Source organism: Trachurus japonicus, chromosome 17 (assembly GCF_045865225.1).
Source record: "Trachurus japonicus isolate A0001 chromosome 17, Traja_1.0".
NCBI lineage: Eukaryota > Metazoa > Chordata > Actinopteri > Carangiformes > Carangidae > Trachurus > Trachurus japonicus.
In genome coordinates this window covers 28,128,510-28,156,378 of record NC_140923.1, presented here as the reverse complement: position 1 = coordinate 28,156,378, position 27,869 = coordinate 28,128,510, and the positions used below count along the sequence as shown (strand labels likewise).

The following is a 27,869-nucleotide window of genomic DNA, read 5'->3' as shown; positions in this document are numbered from 1 at the left end:
TACCACATAACTTATTTCCAGTATTATCTGAGCAGTTCAATGTCATTTTAAAATCTGCACAAACCATTATGGTGGCTTCATCCTTAATGGATGCCACGTTGTGGTTCTTCTTACGGCCAACCACCCATTCTTCTCTCTTATAATCAAACTTTTGAAGCTTCTTTTTAAGGCGCTGCTTCAGAGGCTGCTCTGTCTTGCAGTGAGGACACACCTTCTGCGCACAAAACAAAACTCCCTTGCAAAAGGGACACGTCTTTTTTGTAGACCCTCCTGGCATGACAAAAATATCATAAATATAGGACGATATGATGCTGGATCTCTTCTTAAATGTACAGGCTTGACGTAGCCTAACATTAAAAAAACGGGGGCTACGATATGTAATATGATAGGCTATATGAGGAATCTCTGATGATAAAATGTTGTATTCAGTTGATGTCAAGGTTCAGAAATTAAATAAAACCAAAGCCCTTCTGTGCGCCGTGGCATTTGAATGTCGTGCTTGCACGCACGCAATTAACTTCCAATTGAAATACATTAGTTTAAAATTCGTTCTGAGCAACACGAAAAAAACAAGGAAATCGTGTTGGCCAGCACGATCAATAGATTAAAATTAAGTCTAGCTAGCTGTGTCTAGCTGTGTTTATTTGCAGAAAGGTTTAAAAAGTATATGCAACTGGTTGAACCATGATTTCACCATCTTCTTAATGTATACAAAAAGTCACGTTTTTTCTAAACCAATACACAATTTTTAAGGGTGCCCAAGCAATGAGACATTATATCTCATGTTATTGCATATCATAATTCTTTGGTGATGCTCCACGCTCGGCGGGAATAAGCTTACACATAGTTGATTTATCAGTCTAGCTGGACAAAGTTACAAGATATGGCTATTTTTTCCCTCACAAGTTAGAAGATGGTTTTCATACATAGTCTTGCGTTTAATAATGAAACCAATGTTAATGTGAACATCCAGCAGGCACACATCTTACCTGGTGAAGGGTTAGCGGGAAAGGGGGAGAATCTGTTTCCACCGGACAACATAAGGAGAGGGACAAGAGAAATACAGGACACTTCCACAATAATAGTACGAAAAAACGATATTAAAATAATATAAGATGACACTGTCAGCGTAGTGGTACCTTACAAAAACAAAACAAAAAAAACGTAGTCCGTAGTTGAAAAAGTAATGCGGACATTCTAGCTATATTAAGACCGGAAACAGATATCTGTTTCCTGTTTTTTCCTACAAAATAAAATAACCAAAAGTTTTCTAATCATAAAATGCCTGAACCCTGCAGCAAATAAGAGGAATAAAAGCATTAGATCATAAATATGGGCGTTATGATGCCGAGAATCCCTGCATTCTTAGTGTACAGGCTTGACGTAACATTAAAAAACCCGGAAAAAAAAAACTAAAAAGTTTACCTCGCAATATGAAAAATAAATGCGGACATGTATTATATTAACGGGACATTCGATTCGGGGAGGGGAGCAGGAAGCAGATATTAAAAATAACCATAAAATAGGTTTCTAATCACAAAATGCCTGAATCCTGCAACAAAAGGGAACAATAAAAGCACCAGATCATAAATATAGGACGATATGATGAATATCACTTCTTAAATGTACAGGCTTGACGTAGCCTAACATTAAAAAAACGGGGGTGGGGGCGAGTTCGATATGGCTACGATATGTAATATGATATATGAGGAATCTCTGATGATTAAAATGTTGTATTCAGTTGATGTCAAGGTTCAGAAATTAAATAAAATCAAAGCCCTTCTGTGCGCCGTGGCATTTGAATGTCGTGCTTGCACGCACGAAATTAACTTCCAATTGAAATACATGAGTTTAAAATTCGTTCTGAGCAACACGAAAAAAACAAGGAAATCGTGTTGGCCAGCACGATCAATAGATTAAAATTTCGTGTCAGTTAACACGATTTCCCGTGAGACCGGGTTGTCATAGCAGTAGGTTCGTTACCTTTAATTGTCGGTGAGAGCTATTTTTAGAACGGTGGAGCGCAGCCACAAGCTACGGAGGCTAATGGGATTTCTTGGTTTCCCTCATCAAACTCATCAAATACACACTCCAACAACTCCAAAACGCTCTGGTGGACATGTTGTGACCTGCACATTCACCATGCTATGAGATAATAACAGAACGTTATGAGATAGAGTTGTTTTCAAGGTAAATGCAGAGACTGCTTGCTGAAAAACTGTCCCTGAAAGCAACATGCATCAGCAGTTTTGCATGAATTTACCTCAAAAACAACTCTGTCTGGTAACGTTCCATTATTATCTCATAGCATGGTGAATGTGCAGGTCACAACTTGTCCACCAGAGCGTTTTGGAGTTGTTGGATTGTGTATTTGATGAGTTTGATGAGGGGAAACAAGAAATCCCATTAGCCTCCGTAGCGTAGCTCTGAGCAGCTCGCCGCTCGGCTCCGCCGTTCTAAAAATAGTACCGACAAATAAAGGTAACGAACCCACTGCTATGACTATAGCAATTATGGCAATGGGCCAATTTGCCAAAATGTTGAACTATCCCTTTTGTCATTTATTGCTTATATTATTGAAACAAACGTGGCTCTGATGTGTGTGTCCCTCTGCAGCTCCGGTCTGACCAGGACCATGGGGATGGTTTGGTCAAGTACGTTCTGTCTGGTGATGGGGCTGGCACCATCTTTGTCATCGATGAGAATAACGGCGACCTGCACGCCACCCGCCGCCTGGATCGTGAAGAAAAGGCTTCTTACAGCCTTAGAGCGACGGTGGTCAACAAACGGACGGGTCAAAAGCTGGAACAGGAGACAGAGTTCAGTGTCAAACTTCACGACATCAATGACAACGAGCCTCATTTCAGCAGAGAGGTTTACACCGGGAGCGTACCGGAGAGGTCCGACCTCGGTAAGGACTCCTACTGGACACCGAAGAGGAATAAGATGCTTGAACTTTGACTCCAAAATTGCCTTGCCTTGCCTTGCCTTGCCTTCTCATAGTGAAAGTCATCAATAATAATCATGTAAATTTGTCCCCCTCAGGCACATCAGTTATCCAGGTGACAGCTACGGATGCTGATGACAGTTTGTATGGGAACAGTGCCAAACTGGTCTACAGCATCAGCCAGGGACACCCTTACTTCTCTGTGGACGCAAACACAGGTATTTCTGAAAGAGTCATCCTTTACAACCCTGGTGCTGTAGGTACTGTTTATTTATTATATTTAGTTTGTAATTAAATTGCTCAATGCCAAAACATCTCAGGACCCAACATTGATCCAGTGGTGGCCTGAAGGTCGTCATTTCAATCCCTGGAACTGGCAGGATTAAATCTGGATGAGAAAAGAGAAAGATCAGCACTTAGACAAATCCTTACTCCCCACCGGCTCTGCAGAGCTGCTCAGCTCTCAGCTGGTCTGTGACAGCCTCCAAATGTGAATGTGTGTAACTGTATCAATGCACATATAGACGTTCAGTAAAAGAGACTTTGCCTATCCATGGAAATACCTGGAATAATTCAAGGTTGAAAAAAAATCAAATAACTTTTTAATTCTTATAAATGATGAATCACTAAAACATGATTCAAAAATGGAAAATAATGTGAAAATATTGTATTGCAAAACAGTTTTCTCAGAGGCTTCAAGGCTAGCTGAACTTTTACATTCACATACAAACCCAGAACATTTGTATTAATTAACCAACAAATAAGCACAGACAATAGTTTTTGTTCTAGATGTGTTCCTCTTCTTCTTACCCTGAGCCTCATATTTTTCTACATCTATTACAGAATGAAGGAATAACTCCCAGTCAACACATACTTAAACGCCTCAAAGTAAAAATGTAATAATGTTTTTTTTTTGTTTTGTTTTGTTTTTCCATTGAAAGACACCAGCAGCAGCATTACATTAATGCAGACTGGCGTTTTGGGAAATATCAGTATTTATGCCACAAACCTGTTTCTGTGCTGATTACACAGAGATGAAAGTGATACAGCCTTTCCTGACTCTTCTTTGCTGGTAGCATGGCAACGCACAAGAAAAAGCAACAAAAGAGTCAATTAAAAGTCCAACCACAACCTACTTTTAGCTCCAGCTACAGGAAGTACAAAGCTACAATAAAAAGTGAATTACTCACTCAAATAATGCCTCTCATTTACGGTGGGTGGGATTGATCGCTTGAATATTTAAATTTTCTCTTGGCCACTGCTACATTTGTATCTCACACCTTCACATTTCATTTTATCAGCAGGTCCTCAGTGGGGTATATCTTCCAACAGTGTCTGCACCAGCACAGACTGTAATATGGGTAAAAGGTGTGAATGATTCACACTTTTACCACCTTTTCTATCTAATTCCCAGTAGGAAAAACAAGGAAGCTCTGTATGAAACCCATATCACATTGTTAGCCATCTGTTATTGTAAAAGGCGGAAAAAAGTAATATAAAGTAAATACATGATTAATGCACCTTCACCTTCACCTTGCACATTTATGTTTGTGCTGCGCTGAAAAAGGCACAGAGGAAAGGGTAAAACTTGCTATCATAAAATGCAGCTCAGCTCAGCTCTTCACTGATCCCTTAACCCTGCTCATCTGTTTGTTGTATGAATTTGCAGGAGTAAGATGAGGGGACTGATACATATGTCATGTTTATGCATGAAAGCATGCTAACCGGGTAGCACCTGTGCTACTGGACCATTTTCCGATAGCGAGTCACTGTAGCGTCTGATCTGCCCTGAGGAAGTTGCTACTACTACTATTACCTCCTGTATTGTTAATACAGGGTAGATGGGTAACAGCTCAATCTAGCTATGTAGCAATAGATGGCTGATGTTTATTTGGCTGCATCACTGGTTGTCCTGGTAGCAGCAAGTGTGATTTAGTAGCACAGCATACACTTGTTGAGCATTTACTTTATCAGTAATCCAACAGAGGAAATGGCAGTTTTATTTACAGTGTGGCCAAAAAAAATCACATTGTTTTAATAGAGCAGACAGTCAATAATAATAACAACCTTAATCTGATTTAATGCTGCAGACAGCGTAACTGCAGGACAGATTGGTAATCTTAAATGCTTCCAGCCTGTGGCTCATATACACAGCTCAGTGCTGCTGCTCATAACTCCTCTTCTCCCTGACATATTCAAAACTGATTCACTGACAATAATAGGCTACAGAGAAGAATTCCTGTTGTGTTGTATGCAGCTATTTCTGACCAACACAAACCTTAGTGCAGTGTTGTAAGTTGTAAGCTAGAAATGCTGGGATGGCATGCATCATTTCCTCTTCATCGTCCATGTGTGTGAAGGAAATGTGAATACAGCATGAGATCAATGGACCATTAATAATATATCAAATCTAAAAGATTTAAATGTAAAGCACGGATGCGCTGAATAATCAATTCAACAGGGAGGAAGTTTAATCTTAGTTGTAATTAACTGAGATCTAATTTGTTTCTGGTGCTGACTGATGAGTTGGTGATCAGTCATTGCTTGATCAACTCAATTCAGAGGCCAGTTCACTCCAATGGAGCTGAGCTCCTCATTAGGAAAACCAAACAAACCTGGTCCAAACAGTCAAAGGTCACCACTGGAGTCATGTTATCCATCTAAACCTGAACCTTAACCTAAACCTGACAAGACCTGTGGCCTAGCACAGCTAATTTTGATGGAACTGCATACTGCTGTCTACACAGTGTCTTAGTCAGTCAACTTTGGAGGTATTTGTCATCTAATTTTTATTCCTTTGGGCTGTGCCAACTTTTTCCTTCATGCAAAGCCAGGCTAAATACAGCATATCCTAACTTCGGCTCTGTTCTTAATCCAGACATTCAGATTTGTCTTTGAAATTTCATTTTCCTTAATTCAGTCAAACTATTTGTTTAAGAGTAAACCTGTTTATTCTTATCCTTCACTTTTCACTTGTCATTTATAATCCAGACAGAAGGTCATAAAATGCAAATCCAAACAAAGGTTTTTGGCATCCTTAGCAGACAATTTGAAATATGATTGTAGATGTGCCTTATTTTGTCTGCAGAGCACGTGTAACAAGCTTTGTATTGATTGGGAAAGAGTATCACAATAAGAGATGACAGGTTGCTCTCTCAACCTGAGACAAAAGAAACAAGAGCAACATATTCCTTCTCTGCCAGAGAAAGTCAGTTTAATCTCCCCTGAAGAAATACATTCTAATTGGAAACAGCAAGATCTGTGTTTCATCTGGAGACTGCCAACTTCAGCATAACGAAAAAGCAAAACCAAGGCATGTTTAATCTTTTTGTTCAGGTGTGATCCGGACAGCCTTGGGTCCTGGTAGCATGGACCGCGAGCAGAAGGAGCACTACCAGGTGGTGATTGAAGCCAAAGACATGGCCGGACAGAGAGGAGGGCTCACCGGGACCACCGTGGTTAATATCACTCTCACCGACGTTAACGACAACCCTCCACGCTTCACTCAGAGTAAGTCAACTGCAATAAAATGATGAAACATGGAGTCACACACATATTAATTATGGTCTGTTGTATTTTTCCATACCTTGTAACAAACAACAAGACAGTTTCTTTGCCTGCAGGTGTGTCTGATGAAGTCTCTGTCTGAGATTGTTTCACTTAAAGGGATATTTTGGGAAATTGGCCTATTGCCATAATCCCTTTACTCTTGGTAGTAGGTTCATTACCTTTAATTGTTGGTGCAAGCTGTTTTTTTATATATATATATATATATATATATATATATATATCAGCGGGGCAGAGACGTGAGCTGCTCAGCTAACACAACAGAGGCTGATGGTATTCCTGCGTTTCCCTCATCAAACTAAATACACAATCCAACAACTCCAAAACACTCTGGTGGACAAGTTGTGACCTGCACATTCAATAACCATACCATACCATACCAACTTTATTTATAAAGCACTTTAAAAACCCAGTGGACCAAAGTGCTGTACAAAATCACACACAAAATATACAATTGGCATAAGACACAAAAAGTACATAAAACACAACAGAAAATAATAAAGAATAAAATAAAGTGCATTTAAAATAACACTATACAAAACCAATAAAACAATTAAAACATAGCGCATAGGTGAGTCAAACAATAAATAACTAACAGCAGAATAAAAGACATCAGTTTAAAACGGGGTCAAAGGCTATGGAGAACAGGTGAGTTTTGAGGCGCTTTTTAAAAACATGCAGCGATGGAGCTTGTCTGATATCAAGAGGCAGGTCGTTCCATAACTTTGGTGCCACAACTGAAAAAGCGCGGTCCCCTTTAAGTTTGGTTGTCATTTTCGGGACTTTCAGGAGCAGCTGGTCAGCTGACCTGAGGGGGCGTGTAGGAGCGTAAGGTTCTAACAGCTCAGAAAGGTATGGTGGGGCCAGGCCATTAAGAGACTTAAAAACAAATAAAAGAATTTTAAAATTAATCCTAAAACGAATGGGCAGCCAGTGTAGCGCAGTTAAAATGGGGGTAATATGCTCACGTTTATTTATGCCACTTAAAAGGCGTGCAGCAGCATTTTGTACCATCTGAAGACGGGTGATGGCGGATGCGCTAACCCCTACATATAAGGCATTACAATAGTCAAGCCGACTAGTTATAAAAGCGTGGATGGTCATCTCTAGGTGCTGCCTTGAGAGAACGTATAATTATGTAACATTATGACACATGAAGCAAATACTCAGAACTACTTTCGCTTTTGAAATCACTCCAAGCAGCCGTGTTTGGAATGTAGTTCCGGCTGCACATTTGCCTCGAAAAACAACTCTGTCTCATAACATTACATTATTATCTCATAGCGTGGTGAATGTGCAAGTCACAACTTGTCCACCAGAGTGTTTTGGAGTTGTTGGATTGTGTATTTAGTTTGATGAGGGAAAGCTGGAAATACCGTGCGCCGTGCAGAGCTCACGTCTCTGCCCCGCCAATCTAAAACAGCTTGCACCCACCTAATCCTAAAACTATAGGGATTATGCCAGTGGGCCAATTTGCCAAAATGTTGAAATATCACTTTAAATATGAAGATACTTGGGGTGAGGATGATCTGAGGAGGGTCTAAGGTTCTTCAATAGTGAGGGGGTCAGTTTGGAGATGCACAGATTAAATTAAATCAGTAAATCTCTGATCTCACCTCACAAATCAGACTTCGACATTCCACGTAGCAGTCAAGTGTTGAACTCGTGTCCATCACAGCAGGAGCACCATTCACTCCGAGGACATGAATCCAGTCAAAGTCCAGCCATTATGTGGGTAAAATGAAAGGGCTCTTCTGGGATCTGTGTGTTTCCTTCCAGGGGAATGTATTCCAAGTAACAGTAATTCTCCCTGAAAGCCTTCCCTAATTAATTAAACTTAATTAATCATTAACCACAGGAACATTGACACTGTAAACACGTGGGCTTTGTACCCAAGAGCCCAAACTGTCTAGAGACGCTGTCCATTACTTGTTTGTCTGCCACCATCTAGAATCTAGAATCTGGAATAATCAGACGAAATAAGAAACTGCTCTCAGATGATGAAACTGACATGCTGCTGAATTTTGTAAATGTCAGTGTTCAGCCCCGTGTGCTAAGGCAAGATCAAGACAAAGCAGGCAGTTGCCACCGTGGCCCCGGACCCTCTGGGGTCCCCACGTCCACTGTGTGGTACATGGTCTTCTACAGAGCAGAGAACCTGATGTGACAAGGAGCCTAAGGCCATCCTTGCATTTGTAACTAATGTTCAAGGTAGTTTTAGTGTGAATCCTTTCATTGTTCCTATTATTGTTCAGCTAATATGGTGCATTTAATTATATGGATTTTGATTATGTATTTATCACATTACCACATACTGTATCATGGCCCTAGCAGATTCATAAAGCTGATGAAATACTTTCAGCTGTGATGTCATTGCAAATGTTGAAGATTTCTTTTTTTCTGAACATGTTCCATCACTGGCTCACGGTTCATTTTGAATATGTGTTGATGAATACCATGTGATGTGACTGAAAGCACATCACAATCTTTCTGAACTGCTGTTTCTGCAAATGAGCGCAATCGTTCATCTTCAATTTCTTTCCAAAATGGAAATGTTTGTATTATCCTGCGCTGTCCTTGTTCCCAGTTGTCATGACCGCAGCATATTATTAGCTGTTTTACATTAGTCAGCAGCAGAAAAATTACATTTGTCAGAACTACTTTAATGCGGTGCAGTTCAGTTGAACTAAGCGTTAATCTCACTTCACTTTGATGTGTTTTAAAAGTTGAAGTTTGAGAAATGGGTAAATTGCTGCTCTGTTGGCCACCATCCCATCATTCTGTCATCTAATCCCCATGAACTGTCACAGAGGCAGAACGTCCCTCTCTGTGTTCATTCATTGTCTAATTGTTTTTCTCTCTCTCCCTCTATCTCTACATCACTCGCTACCTCCCTCTCTCTCTCTCAGCATCAGCACCCGTTCACCCACTGCTTCCTTCTCTAGTTCAGGGTGCAGAACACGATCACCTTTGGATCTTCACAACAGATTGCATGTGGCATTATCATTCTGTTAAAGTCACCCCACACACACACACACACACACACACACATTCTTGTATTTCTATCAATGTGAGGAACATTCAGCAGTCACATTTATGATGCTGTACATTTGCTGTCTGCTAAAGCCCAGACCCTGCCCTCACTTGAAATGTCAGAAAGGTAGAACATGCTCACAGTCATACACATGTACACACGCTCATGTCAGTTCATCTCACTTCACACTACCACTCCAGTCGGTGTCGACGGTGTCAGAGCCAGAGGGCGACACAATCCCCAATCACCCAGAAAGCAAACTGAGTCGAGATAATTTCTGCTTCCTCTCTTCTTCTCTACCTCTACCTCTGGGCTCCTCATGGTTTTCACCAGACCCTAGTATTTTAGCTAAGGCCACAGAATATTCATTAGTGGACCATGGAAAAGGATAGATAGATAGATAGATAGATAGATAGATAGATAGATAGATAGATAGATAGATAGATAGATAGATAGATAGATAGATAGATAGATAGATAGATAGATAGATAGATAGATAGATAGATAGATTAGAGCCAATTAGAACTCCATCAGAGCAGAAAAACATGTGTCTTTATTCTGAGAGAAGTACTTATTACCACACCGTCACGCTCAGTGCTGAATCTACATTGTACTCTAGTTTCTCACTGTCACAAGGGCTGGGAAATCATCCTTTGTTAACCTGTTAAAAACTAGCCTCTATTTTGGAATTCTGCTCGAAAATGACATGTCCATAATGATTAGAGTATATCTCTGCAATCCCATGGTCTATTTGAATAATCCTGGTATCATAATAAAGGGAACACTTGTAAGATTTGTTCAGATGTGTAAATCTCAGTATATATGTTACTGGGTCAGAGTAAATGAGGTTGGCACACAGCTAAAATCACAGATTTAATTTCCGCCTAAAAAAAAAAAAAAATTAAATTGAGTGGCCCCTTGGAATGATGCAGTTTCAGCTCAAAATATGTAGCAAACCTTAGTAAAACATCTGAACATTTCCTGTTCCACACTATATGCTAATAAAGTGAAGCAGAGCAAAATTACAGAGGTTTTAGTACAGAATAGTCAGGCGGAATTTTCAAATATGTGCAATTTTGGCACATTTTGGGCATATTTGGCACAATCTATAACATTTGAAATTTCTCAGGTACCAAACTATATATTTCATTTGTATGTCACCATAGGTGTTCATGACATCTAAATACCCTTTTCTAATCAAATAAAGCCATATAAAGGAACTGAAGTTTGACTCTTGACAAGTGGAACAGATTTATTTATAATAAACAAAATAAAATATAAGAAGAACTGTTACTGTAAACCACTGCAAACCAGGTAAAAACAACTTTATACCATGGTCTGGGTGAATCCTCGATTCTGATTGGCTGCGGGGTGTCCATTAAAAAGTGATAATGGACACCTATAAAGATGTTCCGGTAAAATAGCCTGATTACGTTCTAAATATTACTGCGCTGGCTCAAACGCTTGTTGGTAACCACGGCAACGGACACTCGGACCATAACAACTTTTTTTCAGCGCATCACGGCACTGGAGTCTGTAAACACACAAGCGGTAAGAAGCACTGGCCCTCTGAAATAACACTTTGTGTCACGTAACATTTGAGCCGTCACATCACCTCCCTTCACTGATCAACTATCAGGCTGTGGCAGAGTCACTGGCTGTACGCTGCGGTCACAGCGGGTCCCTCTTTTTTTTTTTTTTTTTTTTATCGCCGACGAGTGTTATTAAATAGTCCGCTCGGCTCAGCCGCTTAAAGACGTGTGATTTTAACAGTAAAAACAACATTTTAACGGTAAAAACAACATTAAATTATAAGTAATTGATTTAATATGTATTAAGTGACCATGGTATAAGCGGGATAATGCCCTTCGAGGTGTCCGATTATCAGAGATTAAAGGGGAACTAAACCCCTCAGTTTTGGATGACGTGCTCTAAGCTTGAAATTCAAAAAATGCCTTGATTATGGGCGGGACTCCAGGAGACACTCTCCGATCCCCCCCCTCCCCTCCCCTCCCCCCTGCGTCCCATTCACACCCGCGAAATCACACAAAAGAGAAAAAAAAGTAAACACACATCGACACTTCTGCTAGCGCTAACGAGCTACTAACGAGCTACTCTAACAGCACTAGTAGCGCAGACACTACTAGGAGAGGACGCCAGAGCCGTGACACAGCATCTACAGCTGATCCGCCGGCTCGTTAGCTCGTTAACGGCTCGTTAACGGCTCGTTAGCGCCGGCCGCACTAACGATTCCCATTCAGGCAGCTGTTAGCAGCCGTTAGCCGCAGCAGAGCAGCTAGAGTGCCTAGCAACCGTTAGCGGCAGGCAGCAGCCGGTGCTGATTGGTCGGGGAGCTGGTGGCCGGTGACGAAAGCTGCCTCCAAAACGTCATCTGCCTCCATCTCAGCCAATAGAAAAATTCGATTGTAATAGCCGTGTTTCAACCCATAGAGGGCAGTCACTCTACATTTTTACTACAAAATACACCAAATTGAAATATTTTGACTAAAATGTCAAAAGTTGGACCAGAATCAACTGACAACACTACCTTATACCCAAATACATTTGTTTTCGGCAGAAAAAAGTGGTTTAGGGGTTTAGTTCCTCTTTAATGGACTTCGCGGAAGCAACCGTCCGACGCCGATGATAATTACATATATATTACTGTCCTTGCTGTTTGTATTTATTTGCAAGTGAGGCAAGTGTTGGTGAGAACAGCCTGCTTGGGGAAATGAAGTTTGACTAAAAAAAAAAAATCATAGTAATGAATACAGGCTGGCTGCGTAGATGCTTAGCAGCCCGGACGCTAATAGGCTAATAGTAGTAAACCACAGGCCAGGGGACACACCAACACACACACACGGACACACACACGCACAGACAGAGACACAGACACACACAGAGAGGGACAGGACTCTTCTGAACCGGGTCTCTATGGAAAAAATGCCGCTGGATGGTCAGAAACTGCAGTAAACACGTCCGAGCTAGGTGGCTACGCGGCTAGCGCAGCTCAGAGCGATAGATATAACATATATCTATATACATATATATATATATTTGTTATATCTATCGCTCTGGCGCAGCTCTTCCGTGCGCTCTGTGGCTGCTGCGTCAGGACGGAGGAGGCAGACAGGGCGGGATCTCGGGGCCGGATCTCGGGTGTGGATTGGTCATTTGGATGATGACACCTCTATCAGACAGCAGGTTGAGTGACAGGGGCTTTGGCCAATCACAAGCTGATCCTCAGCTAGTCGACTTCTTCTTCAGTCAGCAGCCAGTAGCAGCAAAAATGCCGCACGCCCCTCTCCCATGCCCCCCCCTCCTGGGAGCGAAAAGTCCTCCGGAAACGACAGGTTGAGTGTCAGGAATGATTTCAAAGACGGACATAAACATTGGACTAACTAAAAGCAGCGTTTATTGCCTTCAAACACAACTTTTCACCGCAAAACAGCGAAGGTAAGACATCGTTTCTGGTTCTAGCGGTAAAATAGTGTTTGTTATTTTTGCTCCTCTCTGGCTGCTGGTTTGCAGAGTTTTGGTCGTAGGGTGACATGGATGGTACCGATGGAATCAGCTGAGTCTCAGCTTTCATATGACACCGTGTTTACGTGTGTAGCTTGAAGTAGCAAGCCGCTAGCGGTGAAAATGTGTGAATGGATGGTGAAATGGAGATTTTGATATGTGGTCATCAGTTGCTTGGTGTTGGTGCTGTGTTCGGTGAATGTAAAAATGACTTATATGAGCTTGTAGCGGAGTTTTTTCTGATTGTTTTGATGTGTAGTATGAATATGTTTATGAATTATTAATATTCTGTTGGACGCTATTTATTTTATGACGCGTCGCTAGAGCCAAATTTGGCTCCGCTCGGGCTCAGGAGGTGTTAAAGGGACAACGAGGAGTTTCTATTCGGTTATAAAAAAGTCTCACGTTAATGTGGATGAATCTCCGTTACCCACACTTGTTAATGGGCCCATTTTCGATAAATATATCGTTCTGTCTCTATCGTTATTTTGTTATTATTAGTGGTGGCGGAAATGCTGGTCGAGCCGACCAGCGTTTCCTTCGTGGCGAGTCATGAGAATAACGCTGCCGTATTGCCGTTTATGGTCGGAATTACGACGGTATGTGAACCTCTTTGAACCTCTGACTTTAATTATTGATGAATGAAAACATGAGTCTGTCTTGCGCCGGTCAAAGAATTTTACGGTGCGCGCGGAGGCTCATAAATGTAGTGTGAAAACGCTTCGCTTTTCCAAAACTCCTCGTTGTCCCTTTAAACAAATGGATGGTGGCAGCTGCAGCCATGACAGTGTCATCAGCCTCTCTCCCTGTAATCTCTATGTACAGTATATAAACAAGAGCATTCATGCATCTTTGTTGGCTGCACACACACAAACACACAGTATATACCCGAGGAGAGGCAAATACATGTTGTATCCCTGAGATGGAACACACACACACACACACTAGAGCGTAAAGGACAGTGACATCTCATTTGCCTTTTTAATGCAGAGGGTTTTTCTGCCTCACAGTGAGGAGGAAGGATCTGAGCAGCGGCCTGCTCTCCTCGTCAACAAACTAATGCTGAAATACAGTGGTAGCACTTATTCCAGAGAACAAAAGAATGGTTGACGCTCAGGAAAAATACATTGAAATACTTTTTTAATGATCGTCAGCAGTCTGGCAGAGAGACAATTGTTCCAGCACCTGGCTTCCATCAGCATTTACTCCACTTTTTCTGGATCGAGAACAATCCTTTTGTTCTTGTTTCTACCTGTCTAACCTTCTTTATGAAGAAGAGACAACAGAAAGAGACTTCTCCGCTCAGCAGTGACAGTCTGAAAGGTTCCACAGGGCCACATTAGACAAGAAACAATTACACTAACAATAATAGTATTCATAATTCATGGTTGCACATATATGTTCTTCTAAACTTCTGTGGTGGGAAAGCATCTGCAGCTCCACTGCATCAGTGAAAGCAGAATCAACAAAGGGGAAGATCTTTGTTGTGAAAGTTTGTTGCTGAGATAGAAATAGTTAGAATAAAGTTAGAATAAAGTCTCCTGATCTGTGAGTCTGAAATATTACATTTTGATGTCACCATGTTGAAAAGAAAGAAAACTTTATCCAACATTTATCTTGTGACTAAGGGGTGAGAGAATGGTAATCTGTGATCACCCTAAAAAAGGGCATCCAAGTGGAGAAACCCTAATGACACAGTTACGGGGGGAAAAAAATATAATTTTGTTATTTTTTGCTGTCTTCCTTCTCGACTTTGTCCGTATATATATTTTTCATTTATCAGCACAAATAATACCCCAGATTTTTTTTTTTTACAATTGGCTTTATGCACAGCTCCACTACTTCCTGAACTTTAGCCAGCTCCTTTATTTCCTGTCTTACATTATTGGACCAACTGATTAATCCAGGTGTGTCTGACCTCACAACAATGGTCAGACACACATGGGGGGTATTGCACAAAAGTAGAATAAAGAAATCCAGGATAACTGAGCAAGTGCGGCTTGACTGAGTCTGGTCGGCGCATCTTGGCTTAAAGCAGAACTATGAAGTCGGCCTGAAATAGCTCGCTCCTTCGTTGGTTTCTCTTTTTTTCCCTCTCCGGAGCTCCCCCACAGTTCTGGTAGGCACATGTCACTGTCGTAAAAAAAAAAAAAAAAAAACTCTGTGTTAGCCACAAGCTGAACTTCATCAGTACAAACATTTCATGTTTCCATGGTTTCCTCCTACTGTCCGAACTCAAACCAATCACGATTCGTGACATGCATGACGTCATCTGCGTTCGTATCTCGTACTGCCGTAAGGCGGTTTCTCGCCATAGTTCTATCCATTGACGAGATTTGTAACACCGAGACGGACGACTGATCTTGCAAGTGCGGTTTTCAGCCAGTGGGGGGGGGTGGGCGCATTGGCCTAGACCCCATTCACCTCATAATAGGTCACTCAACCATCACAGTGTCTCTGAGCCACAATAATTGACCCTTCGCGTAAGCCCCGCCCCCTTGGTTACTGTTGCTACGGCGGGCAAGCTTTCACTCCCAGCCATGCTCCTGGCAGTATTTGGTATCGATTTCAAAGGAAATATCAGCAAATTTCTGGATAAACTGTTCTGAGATAATAGAGAGAAGAAGTCACAAAGATCATTCATAGTTTTCAGTGACGTGACTCGCGCAGGAGGATAAAACATCTGTTCAACGACACGACTGGACAATGTACAGAGCAGCAGTAAGGACCGGTAATTTTACCGTCTATCAACCCACGAAGACTTACGTCATCTCACTGGTCATGAGCCGTTGTCAAACTGCAAGTTTTTGGGCGATTGTGAACCACATACAGCTTTCGCTGCTGTTTTGTTTTCTCCCACCGCTGTATCAGTCAGTGAAAGCAGTCCCTGCCTGGAGGATCCCTCGCCTAAAAGCCCAGGTAAAAGCCCTAAAAGTACAGCTGTCATTTCGGAGGTGAACATATGGTTATCCCCATATTTACACTTGCTCAAGTCGAAAAAAAAGTCCGCTCGTATCTGAACATCTCTATATTGCTGCCGCGGCCGCCGCCGCCGCCGCCATAGTAGCAGCAGCAACAACAACATCCTTCTCTACAAACAAATGTTTTTCGTTTTTAGTCTCAAAATGTGTCCACAAAAGCAAACGTAATGACTCACTGCGGAAAGCTTGCCAGGCCTATAGTTACGGTTGCTAACGTAGGATTGGACAATAGCCGTTTGTGGGAGGAGTTGGCGAAGGGTCAATTACAGCTGAAATCCTGCATAGTTCTGCTTTAATTGGTTGCATGAACGCAAAGCCAGGCTGAGGAGCAGCGGCTTGGTCAAGCCAGGTGTAACTTATTCTCTCGTCAGTAGAGAATCCAGAATCAGTAGTGATTGATCAGTGATTGATCACAGATTCACCGATGAGAGGACAGGTGCGGCTACTTTCCTCCAATCAACAGGAACTTAATGCTGACGTAAGGTGACTCACCTCTTCAAAAAAAAAGCACCACTGTCGTAAAGCTCAGAGAGAGGCAGCGGACAACTGCGGACTGATTGAATAATCCAAAACTATAATCACAACTCAAGTTCCTTTCACAAATGAACAGTTGTGCACTTTGCCTAAATGATGAGCAGTGGAAGTTGAGTTTTTCAGCCTTAAAATAATGTTTCCAGACTCATTGCAATGGTAAAAAAATGGTTAATAGGATGAATGGTGCTGCCGCCGCAGCCTGAGAGCCTGAGACTGCACTATGTAACTTCCCTGCACGGGTACGAAACACCGCCCCCCCTCCTCCCCCCTCCCCTCTGCGTCGAGGGAGAGACGTGGTGGGTAAAAGCGAAACTTACGGTTCCCCTCCGGTCGTCGTCGCGTTGTCGCCGCCGCCGCGGTTTAGGAAGTAGTGGAGCTGTGCATAAAGCCTATTACACTAAACTAGGAACTTTGTGCTTCACCATGCACTTGATCAATATAGCCACATTGTACCTACTATATTTTAATACATTTGATTGACTCACTGTTCTAAACGTGTTCTGCTCTGGGACGAGTTGTGGCACAAATCAGTAAACATCTGTCTGACATGATAAAGACTCATGTGACTCTGATCCAAACTTACTGTCCAGCTCACAGATAAATTCTTACTAACAGTTTTTTTTTCAAGGAATACATTCATCAAATGTTTGATATAACACTCAAAATGATTCTGATTTGGATGAATGGTTACAGTATATTTATGTGAGATATAGTGTTGTAACAGTATGGATTTATATGGTGTTTACATCATGTTCTTAGTTTGACAGATGAAAAAAAAAAGGTTATGGCACCATGGCAGTTAGCTATTATCATCTGGTCTTGGAATGTTTTATAGGTGACCAGCTAAGAATCAACAACACAGAAAACAAACAGGTTTCACTTTCAGTTGGACCCATGCACCACAGTCACTGCTGGACATTCACAGTACAGCAGATGTCATGCAGCTGACTGTCAGTGTTGCTTTCAGGTATTTACCAGTTCCGCGTTCCTGAGTCGTCCAGGGCTGGCGCTCCGGTCGGGAGGATTCAAGCCACCGACAAAGACATTGGGAAGAACGCTGAGATGTACTTCACCATCATCAGTGGAGACGGCATGGACATGTTTGACATCTCCACAGACAAAGACACCCAGGAGGGAGTCATCACTGTGAGCAAGGTGAGAGGACTCACATCTGAAAACCAGATTTATCAATGACTTTCCATGGAAGACTCAAAACAAGAACAAGTCTGAGAAATGATAATAGAATCATTCAGAGGAGACTATTGTAACTGTCCTCTGACTCTCACAGGACAAAAGGCACAAGTCTGCACCTGTTAATAACGTTAAGTGCTTTGCATTCTAGATTCTCACGTTCAAAAGAGGCTGGCTTTTAATTATCTCGATATTTTTCTGACAGCATCAGTTAAATCAAATTAATTCTAAAGCAGTGATTCAGCAGATCCCACACTCTCCACTCATAAGGATCCTGCCCACGTCGTCTGTTTTACACATACTGTTAAATATGCAAAGCCTGGGCATGCTTGACAGATGAAAGAAACCAAATTAAACTTATTCATCTTCACTTTCACAACCCTCAGCACCCACTAATGCTCTGGACTGGAGTTTTTTTTTTTTATGCCGCTGATTTTTTTTTTCTTCTTTCTTTTTTTTGATTAAGTGTCCTCAAAGTGTGTGTTTACTGATGTACATTCACAATTGATATGTAGACATTCTTTTATTCCTCCTGCTGACACAACCTAAGAAAGTCTGCAAGGCTTCAACAAAGAACTAATGATATTCTGTCAGCAGGATGTGAGATGAGGACAATATCCAGGATTTCTTCAAGTGAGGCAATGTTCTGTTCAGATAAATCTGGGGCTTTGTTCTTGTTTGAAACAACAACCATACAGAATTGTCACGGCTGATACCAAGGAACAGATTTCATCAACTTTATTGTCTCTTTTGAAAAACTATTACCATTTGTCTTCAGACTGAGTCTGGCAGCTACTTTATATCGCTGTTTTATTAATGTTAGGTTTTCCACTGGAAGCCAGCTATGCTGCTCAGGCAGTAGCTCAAATACAAGAATAGACATACAGTATGTTCTCTGATGCTCAGCTTCTGAGAGATGAAATAAAATGATATCATGCATCAGAAAACACCCACAAAAGTAAATGTGGTGTTCTACATGATATCTATTACTGACTATGTAAAGTATAAAACTCCTGTTTAAGAAATAATAAAATAATAACATGGCAATTCAGTAGCCATTTTTGGTTGAATGTGCAATTTTGGCATACAGTATTTAGTCATAGCACTCCCTTTAACTTGTCTAAAATGCTGAGCAGTATAATAAAGCAGCATTATAACGCTCATAAGTTTTCATAGCCTAACAGTCTGCCTGTGGAGGCGCTGCATAGCCTTAGCCTATTGATTCTTGGCCATGATTATTTCATGACTTGAACATCCTCAGATTCTCATGAAATGTTGCACAGGCGTCAGGACTGGTGAAAATGTGCATCTGATAGGGTGCTGCACATGAGCAGTGCAACTGTTAATTGTTATCTCTGTCACATCTTTCCTTCTAATGAAGTTAGCATGCTAACAGCTAGCCAGATTAGTTTGTCATTTTGCCTGAACAAATTCAGAATCCACTTAGTAAGTAAGTACTTTATTTATATAGCACCCTTCTCAGTACGAATACACAGAGTGCTTCACATCGAAGATAAAACCATCATACAGTTCATAACAATACGCAGTAAAATATAGAGCAGGGGTACTCAAATACATTTGTCGAAGGGCCAGAATTTTTCTTAACAGACACCTTGGGGGCCGCACATCCAAATAGGCCTAGATTGAAATTAAATTAACCTTTTTCGTCTAATAATTTAAATATTTTTATTTTACTTGTAAGCACATCATTTTTATTTATACACTTTATGGTGTTTTGTATGATATAAAATGAAAAATCTTGACATTATCATATCATCATTTACATATCATGCTGGAGCTTTACACTGCTGACTTGTATCCTCAGACATGCCCTGTGATTTTCAATTTAAATATGACCTGACCATCACAGGACATGTCTGACTCTGTTCTGAGGATACAAGTCATTGGTCCTGAAATGTGTGTTTCTCTTCTATAATACACATTCTACATCTCGGAGGAGACTTCTTTCCACACACGGGCTTCCTTCACCTGTCAAAAGAGGCAGAGCTCAGTGGGAAACAGTAGGAGAGACACAGGCCGAGGGAACCGGGACACAACACCGGGGGAGAAGCAGGTCGTGCAGCTGTGCACCGCTGACGTGCACGGAAAAACAATCGCGTCTCATCAAATGCGCGCAGCTACGGCTTTTGAGTTGTGCGCGTGCATGACGCGCGGCTACATTGAATGGGTTTGAGCGCGCGCAAAAGACGCTTCATCTGAACGGCCCCCCATGCATGATGCACACACAGTTGAACCAAGACGGCGGTGAAAATCACCCACGGTCTCTGCAGACAGGCAGGGAAAACCCTGCAGTCCAGCCCGCTCCCCCGCTTCACTCATGGTGATTTGGGTTCGTCGGCGTTTCTGTATCCCAGTGCAGGGCCTCACAGGCACACACAAACGCTGCGCACGTGTTTCCATGTCCCAGCGCTTTGACTTACAGGCGCACGGAGCCCGAGAAATACAGTATACAGTAATATGTAAACTAGTAGAACTCAGTCGCGGGTCTGATTGGAAGGTTCGGCGGGCCGGATGCGGCCCGCGGGCCGCCTATTGAGTACCGCTGATATAGAGAGTACTGTGCATATTACATAGTAACAGCACATATAACAACATAGGAAAACATCAGGTGGCATTTGATCGACCCGAGGGGGTCGAGGCAAAAACAATGTTAAATGAGAGGTGAGTCACATCCCATAGCATCTAACACCCAAAAGCCCTTTTAAACAAAAAAGTCTTCAGTTGACCCTTGAAACAGTCTGCTGACTGCACTTACAGCTGCAGAGAAAACCTACAAATAGCTCCTTAAACGTTATCAGTCACATTAGACAAGAAACAGGAACTGAAAGTTTAGTTCAATTACAGTAGTAGGCCTATTCATAATTAATGGTTGCACATATGTTCCTCTAAACTTCTGTGGTGGGAAAGCATCTGCAGCCCCACTACATCAGTGAAAGCAGAACCAACAAAGGGGAAGATCTTTGTTGTGAAAGTTTGTTGCTGATATAGAAATAGGTCTCGAATAAAGTTAGAATAAAGTCTCCTGATCTGTGAGTCTGAAATATTACATTTTGATGTCACCATGTTGAAAAGAAAGAAAACTTTATCCAACATTCATCTTGTGACTAAGGGGTGAGAGAATGGCGATCTGTGATCACCCTACAAAAGGGCATCCAAGTGGAGAAACCCTAATGACACAGTTACGGGGGAAAGAAAAGAATTGTTATTTTTTTGCCGTATTCTTTCTCAACTTTGTCTGTATATATATATTTTTTGTTAACTGTTATCTCTGTCACATCTTTCCTTCTAATGAAGTTAGCATGCTAGTTGCAGAGAAAACCTACAAATAGCTCCTTAAACGTTATCAGTCATGATACGCCCACTTCCAAGACAACCAGTCCTTCTAAATCCCACCTGTGTCTCTGATGTTTCCCCCCTGGCAGCCCCTGGATTATGAGAAGAAGTCCTCGTATACTATAGAGATCCAGGTCCAGAACACACAGGTGGACCCTCGCTTCCTGTCCACTGGCTCCAAAGACATGGCCACGGTTCGGATTGGTGTGGAAGACGTTGATGAACCCCCGCTGTTCGACAAGGCTAGCTACATGATGGAGGTGAAAGAAGACGCTGAGGTGGGCGTGGCCGTGGGTTCTGTCAGCGCCATGGACCCCGATGGAGTTCGCAGCATGGTCAAGTAAGGCAGAGCCTCAGTCTTTGTTTCACTTTTGAATAATGTTAAAACAGGTTGAAATGTTAACGGCTGAAACCTTACAGCAGCATCAGACCATTCATTCGTTTCAAAGACAGTTTCAGTTTCACTGGACACTTGATCATTATCATCATCAAACTTTATTTGCCATTTAGGGATTCCATTCTGTGCTTTGGTTCGTCTCAATAGATACTGGCTTTTAATTTAAACACAGTCCTTTTCATTATCTAAATTAACAAATTAACATTTTCCTCAAGCAACGTCCTTGTCGCAGCCTCCCGACAGCAGAGTAGCCAGATGGGACCTGTTGCATGTTACAATTTTTATAGCCCAAGTGCACCAGAGGGGGTGAGGACCCTTTTGTGTTCCCTCAGTCGATAAGGGCCACAGCGCACTGGAGGGTTCAAGGACCCTTTTGTATTTCCTGTGTTTTTTTCTTCTCTGCAAAAATGAATCTCTTTTGTTTGGCAGCCTTAACATGCTTGAAAACTCACAGAACCTGAAGCACATACAGGCATTTTACAGACTGTTCTAGTAGCCCTCTGCACTGGACTTAGTTTGAACTATAGGATGAAAATTGGTCGGCCTATAGAACATGGTCAAGACACACAAGAAAGTCTGTGGCAGCTGTCTAAAACACAGGTTTGGTTGATTTTAATGAGGTGTGTTAAAGTGCATGTAGTGCAAGTTCATTTTGTGTCTTCCAAGTAAATTACGTCTTTTGCAGCTCACCATGCCTTCAGATGTAGAACAGTTTTAACCCACAGCCAATCAAGCTGTAACGCTGCTGCAGATGATTGTAAAGATGGTCACATGTGTTGTCCAAAGCTCAGCACTAGGGCCAATCAGCTTTTTAAATAATGACACCATCCTAGTTGTTGGACAAGCTCCCAAAAAAACTTCCTCAAGGTAAAGTTGGACAGCTAATTAGCTGTAACACACACATCTCAAATACTAGCTATCAAATGTCAACATCAGTCAGTTTAGATGCGAAATGGTAATTTCCCTTCAACAGGGAGCACCACACGTTGATAAGCAGGCTGTATCCTGCCTGGCTGCTGTCACTCATATTATCATATTTCTGATATTTCCTCAAATCATTTTTTTTCTTTATTTCAACCAACCAACAAACTGATGAATATCAACAATTAACAAAGCAGTCGGACTTTAAAGCAATCAACCCTTCATATCAGTGACAGCAGTAAGGCTGTGCCTTCAGCACAGGCCTGTCATATTTGAAAGTTTGCTCCGCAGTACTCACTGTTATGCTTTTTTATGAACCTCAGCAAAACTACGTTGAATTAGGATGAAATTTGACTTCAAACGGACCATTATTCTCCAAAGGCCCGTGAGGAGCTCTGATAAGAGTGTGAGAAGAGGGGAAAGAGAGGAGAAATATGAAGTGTGTTAAGAGATAGCCTAGTTGGTGGAACGATCAGTGTTAAGACTATAAACCCAGCTGTGCACGGTGCTGTGTGAAAACTGCATACACAATGGGAACCTTATGCACAGGCTATCCTTGAAATGCACAGCTGTTCATTATTGATGCTTTGTATGAAGATGGTTTGAGCTCCGTTGCTCTCCTGATTTAGCTGTCCATTATTCAAACCACATCCTGGAATTTTTTTTTTTTTTCTTTTTTTTTCGATGTTTACAAAATCAAATGCCTTAAGCCCTCAGTAATTTGCTCTGGTGCAGTGGGTTTTTGATCAGGAGTTACAAGACTATGGAGATAAGTTGGAACTTTCCTGATCTGAGAAAGAAACTTCCACTGAAATGTGAATTTAGAGAGGAAGATGAGTTAGGATTAAATAATCAAAGTGTAGAGTGGTGTGGTGCAGGATGAGTCAAAAAGAAATAATCATGTGTTAAAGTGACATGAGCTGTGGCAGACAGGACAGTGCACAGCTGGAAACTGGAACTAAGTATTATTTCTCTCCACTTAAAGCAGGCGAACTGATGAGGAACACACTCCAATTAAAACAAGCAAGGGACCATGGAGTGCTCTTAAAATGATGTGTCACAAGGGGGCACACACACACGCATGCTCACACACAATTCCAATTATTTCTGTGTTTGTGCATTTGTGTATGTGTCTGTATCATCTGCTCACACTGTGTTGGTGAACTATTATTTTACCGTTGAGTGCTTTCTAATTACGATCAAGCCTGGATGTACTGAGCCAATGTTTTCTATTCAGATTCATATATCTCTTTGTGGAAAACAATAACTGACTGAGTGGTGCATAATAAACTGCAGTTAGCAGTTTGATGCTGTGCTTTTGAGTGGATAGTAAGAGTAGCCTTGATCCTGGCACTGGGATGCTCACACACAAAGTACAATGTGCAATTCCCGTGCACAGAGCAGTTTGCCTCCACTTTGACAGGCAGTGGGAAAAAAGACAGAATCAAAGGCATCTCAGTTCTATTATCTGTGGAGAGCCGTGAAGCTGTGAATAGCTGCATTCAGCAACTAGTTCAAAAATAGAGAATGCTCTGTGAGCAATTCACAGACACTGGCAAGAGATTTTCAAGTAGCTGTGATGTGTTGAGCGCTTAAATTGGAGGAGAGGGCAGAACGCAGCAGCTTCCAGTGCAACGCAGTGATTCCAGCTGTTAGAACGTCCAGGTTGGCTCTCATACACACTATCCTTTTGAGTTGAAATCAAGTATAGCAGTATTATGATTTGTCATACTGTATTAATTACCAAAAACACTGTATCTTCATTTTTTCATTAAAGTGACAGTATGTAGCTTATTTGGCTTTTTATTAGCAAAAATCAAATATTGCTTTCATAAATACATATTTACAGAAGTCTAATCACAACCACATACAAATGAAATAAACCATAAACCATAGTTGTGGGATTAGTACTTCTGTAGTTATAAAGCTTTAATTGCAGTGAAAAAAACAGGCGGAAATTGCCAAAAATGGCCTCTGCATGAAGAGGTTAATAGTTTGCATACAAGACAGCATTGTTGCAATTTATCTTTAAACATTTCACTCTTCCACTCAAGTGCAAAAACAGAAATTGGCACAGGAAACGGTATAATCAGTGATCGCTTGTAAATTATTGTAGAACTCAGATTCAACTTTTCTCATTTAATGAGTATTTTTGGTGTTATATATCTTTACAGTACTGATTGCCCTCTTGCTGTGCTGGTGACACTACCTTTGGTCTTTTTGCATTATACTAAGAAACAAAGAAATTACAGTTTGGTGACATAATGAACCGGGGCTACCTGCAGTGAGGACTGTAGCCTCAACACATGGGGCGGCTGCTCCACCACTGACCCGGTGTAACTGATTCTACCCACCGGCCCTCTCAGCACCTCTCTCCTCTTGTTACAGGTACTCGATCGACCGTCGCACTGACATGGATCGCCTGTTCAATGTCCATCCAGGAAATGGGTCTGTGTTTCTACTCAAAAAACTGGACAGAGAGGAGATGGCCTGGCACAACATTTCAGTCATCGCCACAGAGTTCAGTAAGTCGAGCAGCTGTTAACGAAGCATCAAGTGTCTTCAGTATCACAGTGTGTCAATCACAATCACTCATCATGAAGTGAATTCACTAACATGTAACAAGATGGTACAACATGTTAAAGCTTTCTGAGTGATGGGATTTGACTGCACTCCTCCCAAAACCAGATAATAAAAGAAAATCTTACAGATTTGAGAATCACTGAACTCATTTCTATTGAAAAGTATACATTTTCAATTATGCCGCGAGCAGAAATAAAATTCCAAAATTAAGGGGGGGAAAAAAACAAAAAACAAATCCACCCATGGATGTTTTGAAGCAGAAGAAGCCATGCTGTGCTGCTGAGCCCGGAGTCATTGTTGCACACTGATTAATTTCTGTTAATCAATGAGAAAACATTTAAGCCTCAAATTATTGAAGTAAATAATTAATACCCAGTAATAGTAAAAAGGAAGCCCTCAGGAGTAGTTCTGCTCAGTGTTTAATGTTTTTATCACACACATACATGAGTGGGAAATGAAGCCTGGCGGTTTCTGTAAAAAAAAAAAAAAAAAGTCTACTGTAAAAATGATAGGACTCTATGAAATAACAGCTCAAAAACATGGACAGGTTTTATGTATTCAATCTCCAAAAGCTGTTGGGCTCAGTAAGAAATAGCAGCAGAAGGGTTCAGCTCACAGTGTGTGAGAGGTTGAGCAGGTGTGAAGGTTTCTCTCCTGTGTTTCTCCTGCAGATAACCCTCATCAGAGCAGCCTGGTCCCCGTCTACATCCGCCTGCTCGACATCAACGACAACGCGCCCACCTTCGCCACCATTTATGAAACCTTTGTCTGCGAGAGAACCAAACCTGGTCAGGTACGGTACTACCAAGATTCTTTTGTTGGTGGATGCAGTTAGTTTTTGAGGCGTTATTGATTTAAAGCTGAAGACTGAGAAGATATGCTGGTGGTTTTAATAACCAACAGCCATCTCAGTGTAGTTTTGCATCTCCTTGGTCAGGCTGGAGCTCCAGTAATAACAGGTCAGAGAGCCAATCAAAAGAGAGGAGGCTGAGCATCTCTTCTGATTGGCTGTAAAGATAAAAAATAAAGCAGGTAAACACTAAAGGGTCTCATTCATGAAACGTGAGTAAATCTGTGTGTAGATTTGCACATAAAAGCTCACTCTACTAAAACTCTACTCCGGATTCATGAACGGTGCGGGAAACTCAGATTTGATCGTAAACACGTGTGTAACTTCATGAATGCCAACCCATCATAAACTAACAACACGCCCCCGGTGATCAGCAATTAGCATAGATCTCCATACATGAATAGCCATATAAGGAGATCCTGACCACCATATTAGGAGGTAGGTGCATCCTGCTCACCTGCGGCCATGACGCAAACGAGGAAAGAGGGAGAGAGAGAAAAAAAGAGAGATCGGGGATCGAAGTCATTTTGGGTGAAGTGGAGTCCAGAAAAAATATTTAATTCTCTTCTGTTAGTAGTGGTGTGACTGGGACAGGTCAAAGGCGTGGAGGGAAGAAACAGATTTAGTGAATTAAGTAGGCCTATCCTTGGTTGATTAAAGAACCGTTTAACAAGTAAAGCCAGAATAGTTCGATATGAAACATGAAAAAAAAATAAAAAAATACACATAACTACAGAGCTACAGCAGCGACGGGAGGGGGAGGCTCTTCACAGCCTCAGCTGTAGAGGAGCATGGTTGTATCAACACATGAAGTTATATATAGGTTATATTGTTACAGAAGCACCAGCCTTCTGTCACAGCTCCATCCAAACCGGTGCCGACTGCGCTGCTGCGCAGGGTGAAGTGTGCGCTGCGCCCACCGAGCGTATACTGTAGCAACACAAAAAAGTTTTTTCCGGTTTTATATCAGATTATTATCATCATAAGATGGAGCCTTGACGTGTTTGTGCGTGTCCGATCCCTAAAACGTCTCTCTCTCCAAATATTTCTAATTGTTTGTCATGTTTAAATTACGTGTTTCAAAGGCGTCGGCGTATTTTGAACATGAGAGAGAGTAATACGGATTAAAATTGTAATTTTCAACAGTGACAAGCAGTATTTATTTGCATTCCTACATTTACACAAGCGCTACTCACAGTCCGGAGCAGGTGTAGATTTTGTGAGTAGCTACGAAAAAATCAGCACTACTAAAAGATTGATGAATGTGGAAATCCACGTAAATTTGCGCTGCTCAGGGTTTACACGCAAATCCATGCTGTTCACGTTTCATGAATGAGACCCAAGTCTACATGGTTGGGTGGTGGGTCCAAATGGACTGGGACTGGGACACAGTTGAGGGCTTTGGTTGACTCACAAAGTGACAGGAAGTCCTGACGGCTGGTTTTAAGGTTTTGATTCTTTCACTGTATTAATATAAGTAAAGTAAAGTAAATATATATAATATAATATAGAACCCAGAGCTGCTTTATAATCACACTACACATGGACATCTACCTTTAGGTAATATGGACATTTGAAACAATCCACATAAATCTATGACCTGACGATGAACACAAGCTTCAAACAAACCATTAAGACAAGAGGCTTGAATTAATATGATGATGTGCACACAGGTTTTGCTGGAAGAATCCCACTCCTGAAGAGTGGCACAACAAAACAATGAGAAGCTTTCATCAGAGAAATGAATTGACTCTACGGGTTACAGAGATCACATTAAACAGCTGTGCCTGGTTTCATTAACATCACTGAACCTGCCACCAGCTCCATTTTTCAGAGCTGACACTCTGAATCTGAGCTGACACTCTGAATCTGAACAAAATGTTTTGCATATTTCTCTGTGAAAATAAGAAGGGAGTGAAGGCAGAGTGTTCATTAAAACTGACCATCCTCCAAGCCTAGCACATCCAGGTAACATACCTGGAACTCTT

At 41.6% G+C, this 27,869-nt stretch overlaps 1 protein-coding gene across 1 annotated transcript in view; it reads left to right on the top strand.

The window, feature by feature from the left end:
- Positions 1 to 27,869, top strand: part of LOC146970861 (cadherin-6-like) — a 118,540-nt gene that overhangs the window by 77,124 nt on the left and 13,547 nt on the right. Inside the window, exons 3-9 of the mRNA XM_085804776.1 lie at positions 2,617 to 2,911; positions 3,046 to 3,165; positions 6,284 to 6,457; positions 17,553 to 17,740; positions 21,220 to 21,470; positions 24,837 to 24,973; positions 25,703 to 25,824. Coding sequence (XP_085660902.1) covers positions 2,617 to 2,911; positions 3,046 to 3,165; positions 6,284 to 6,457; positions 17,553 to 17,740; positions 21,220 to 21,470; positions 24,837 to 24,973; positions 25,703 to 25,824 — 1,287 coding nt within the window. The remainder of the gene's footprint in view (positions 1 to 2,616; positions 2,912 to 3,045; positions 3,166 to 6,283; positions 6,458 to 17,552; positions 17,741 to 21,219; positions 21,471 to 24,836; positions 24,974 to 25,702; positions 25,825 to 27,869) is intronic.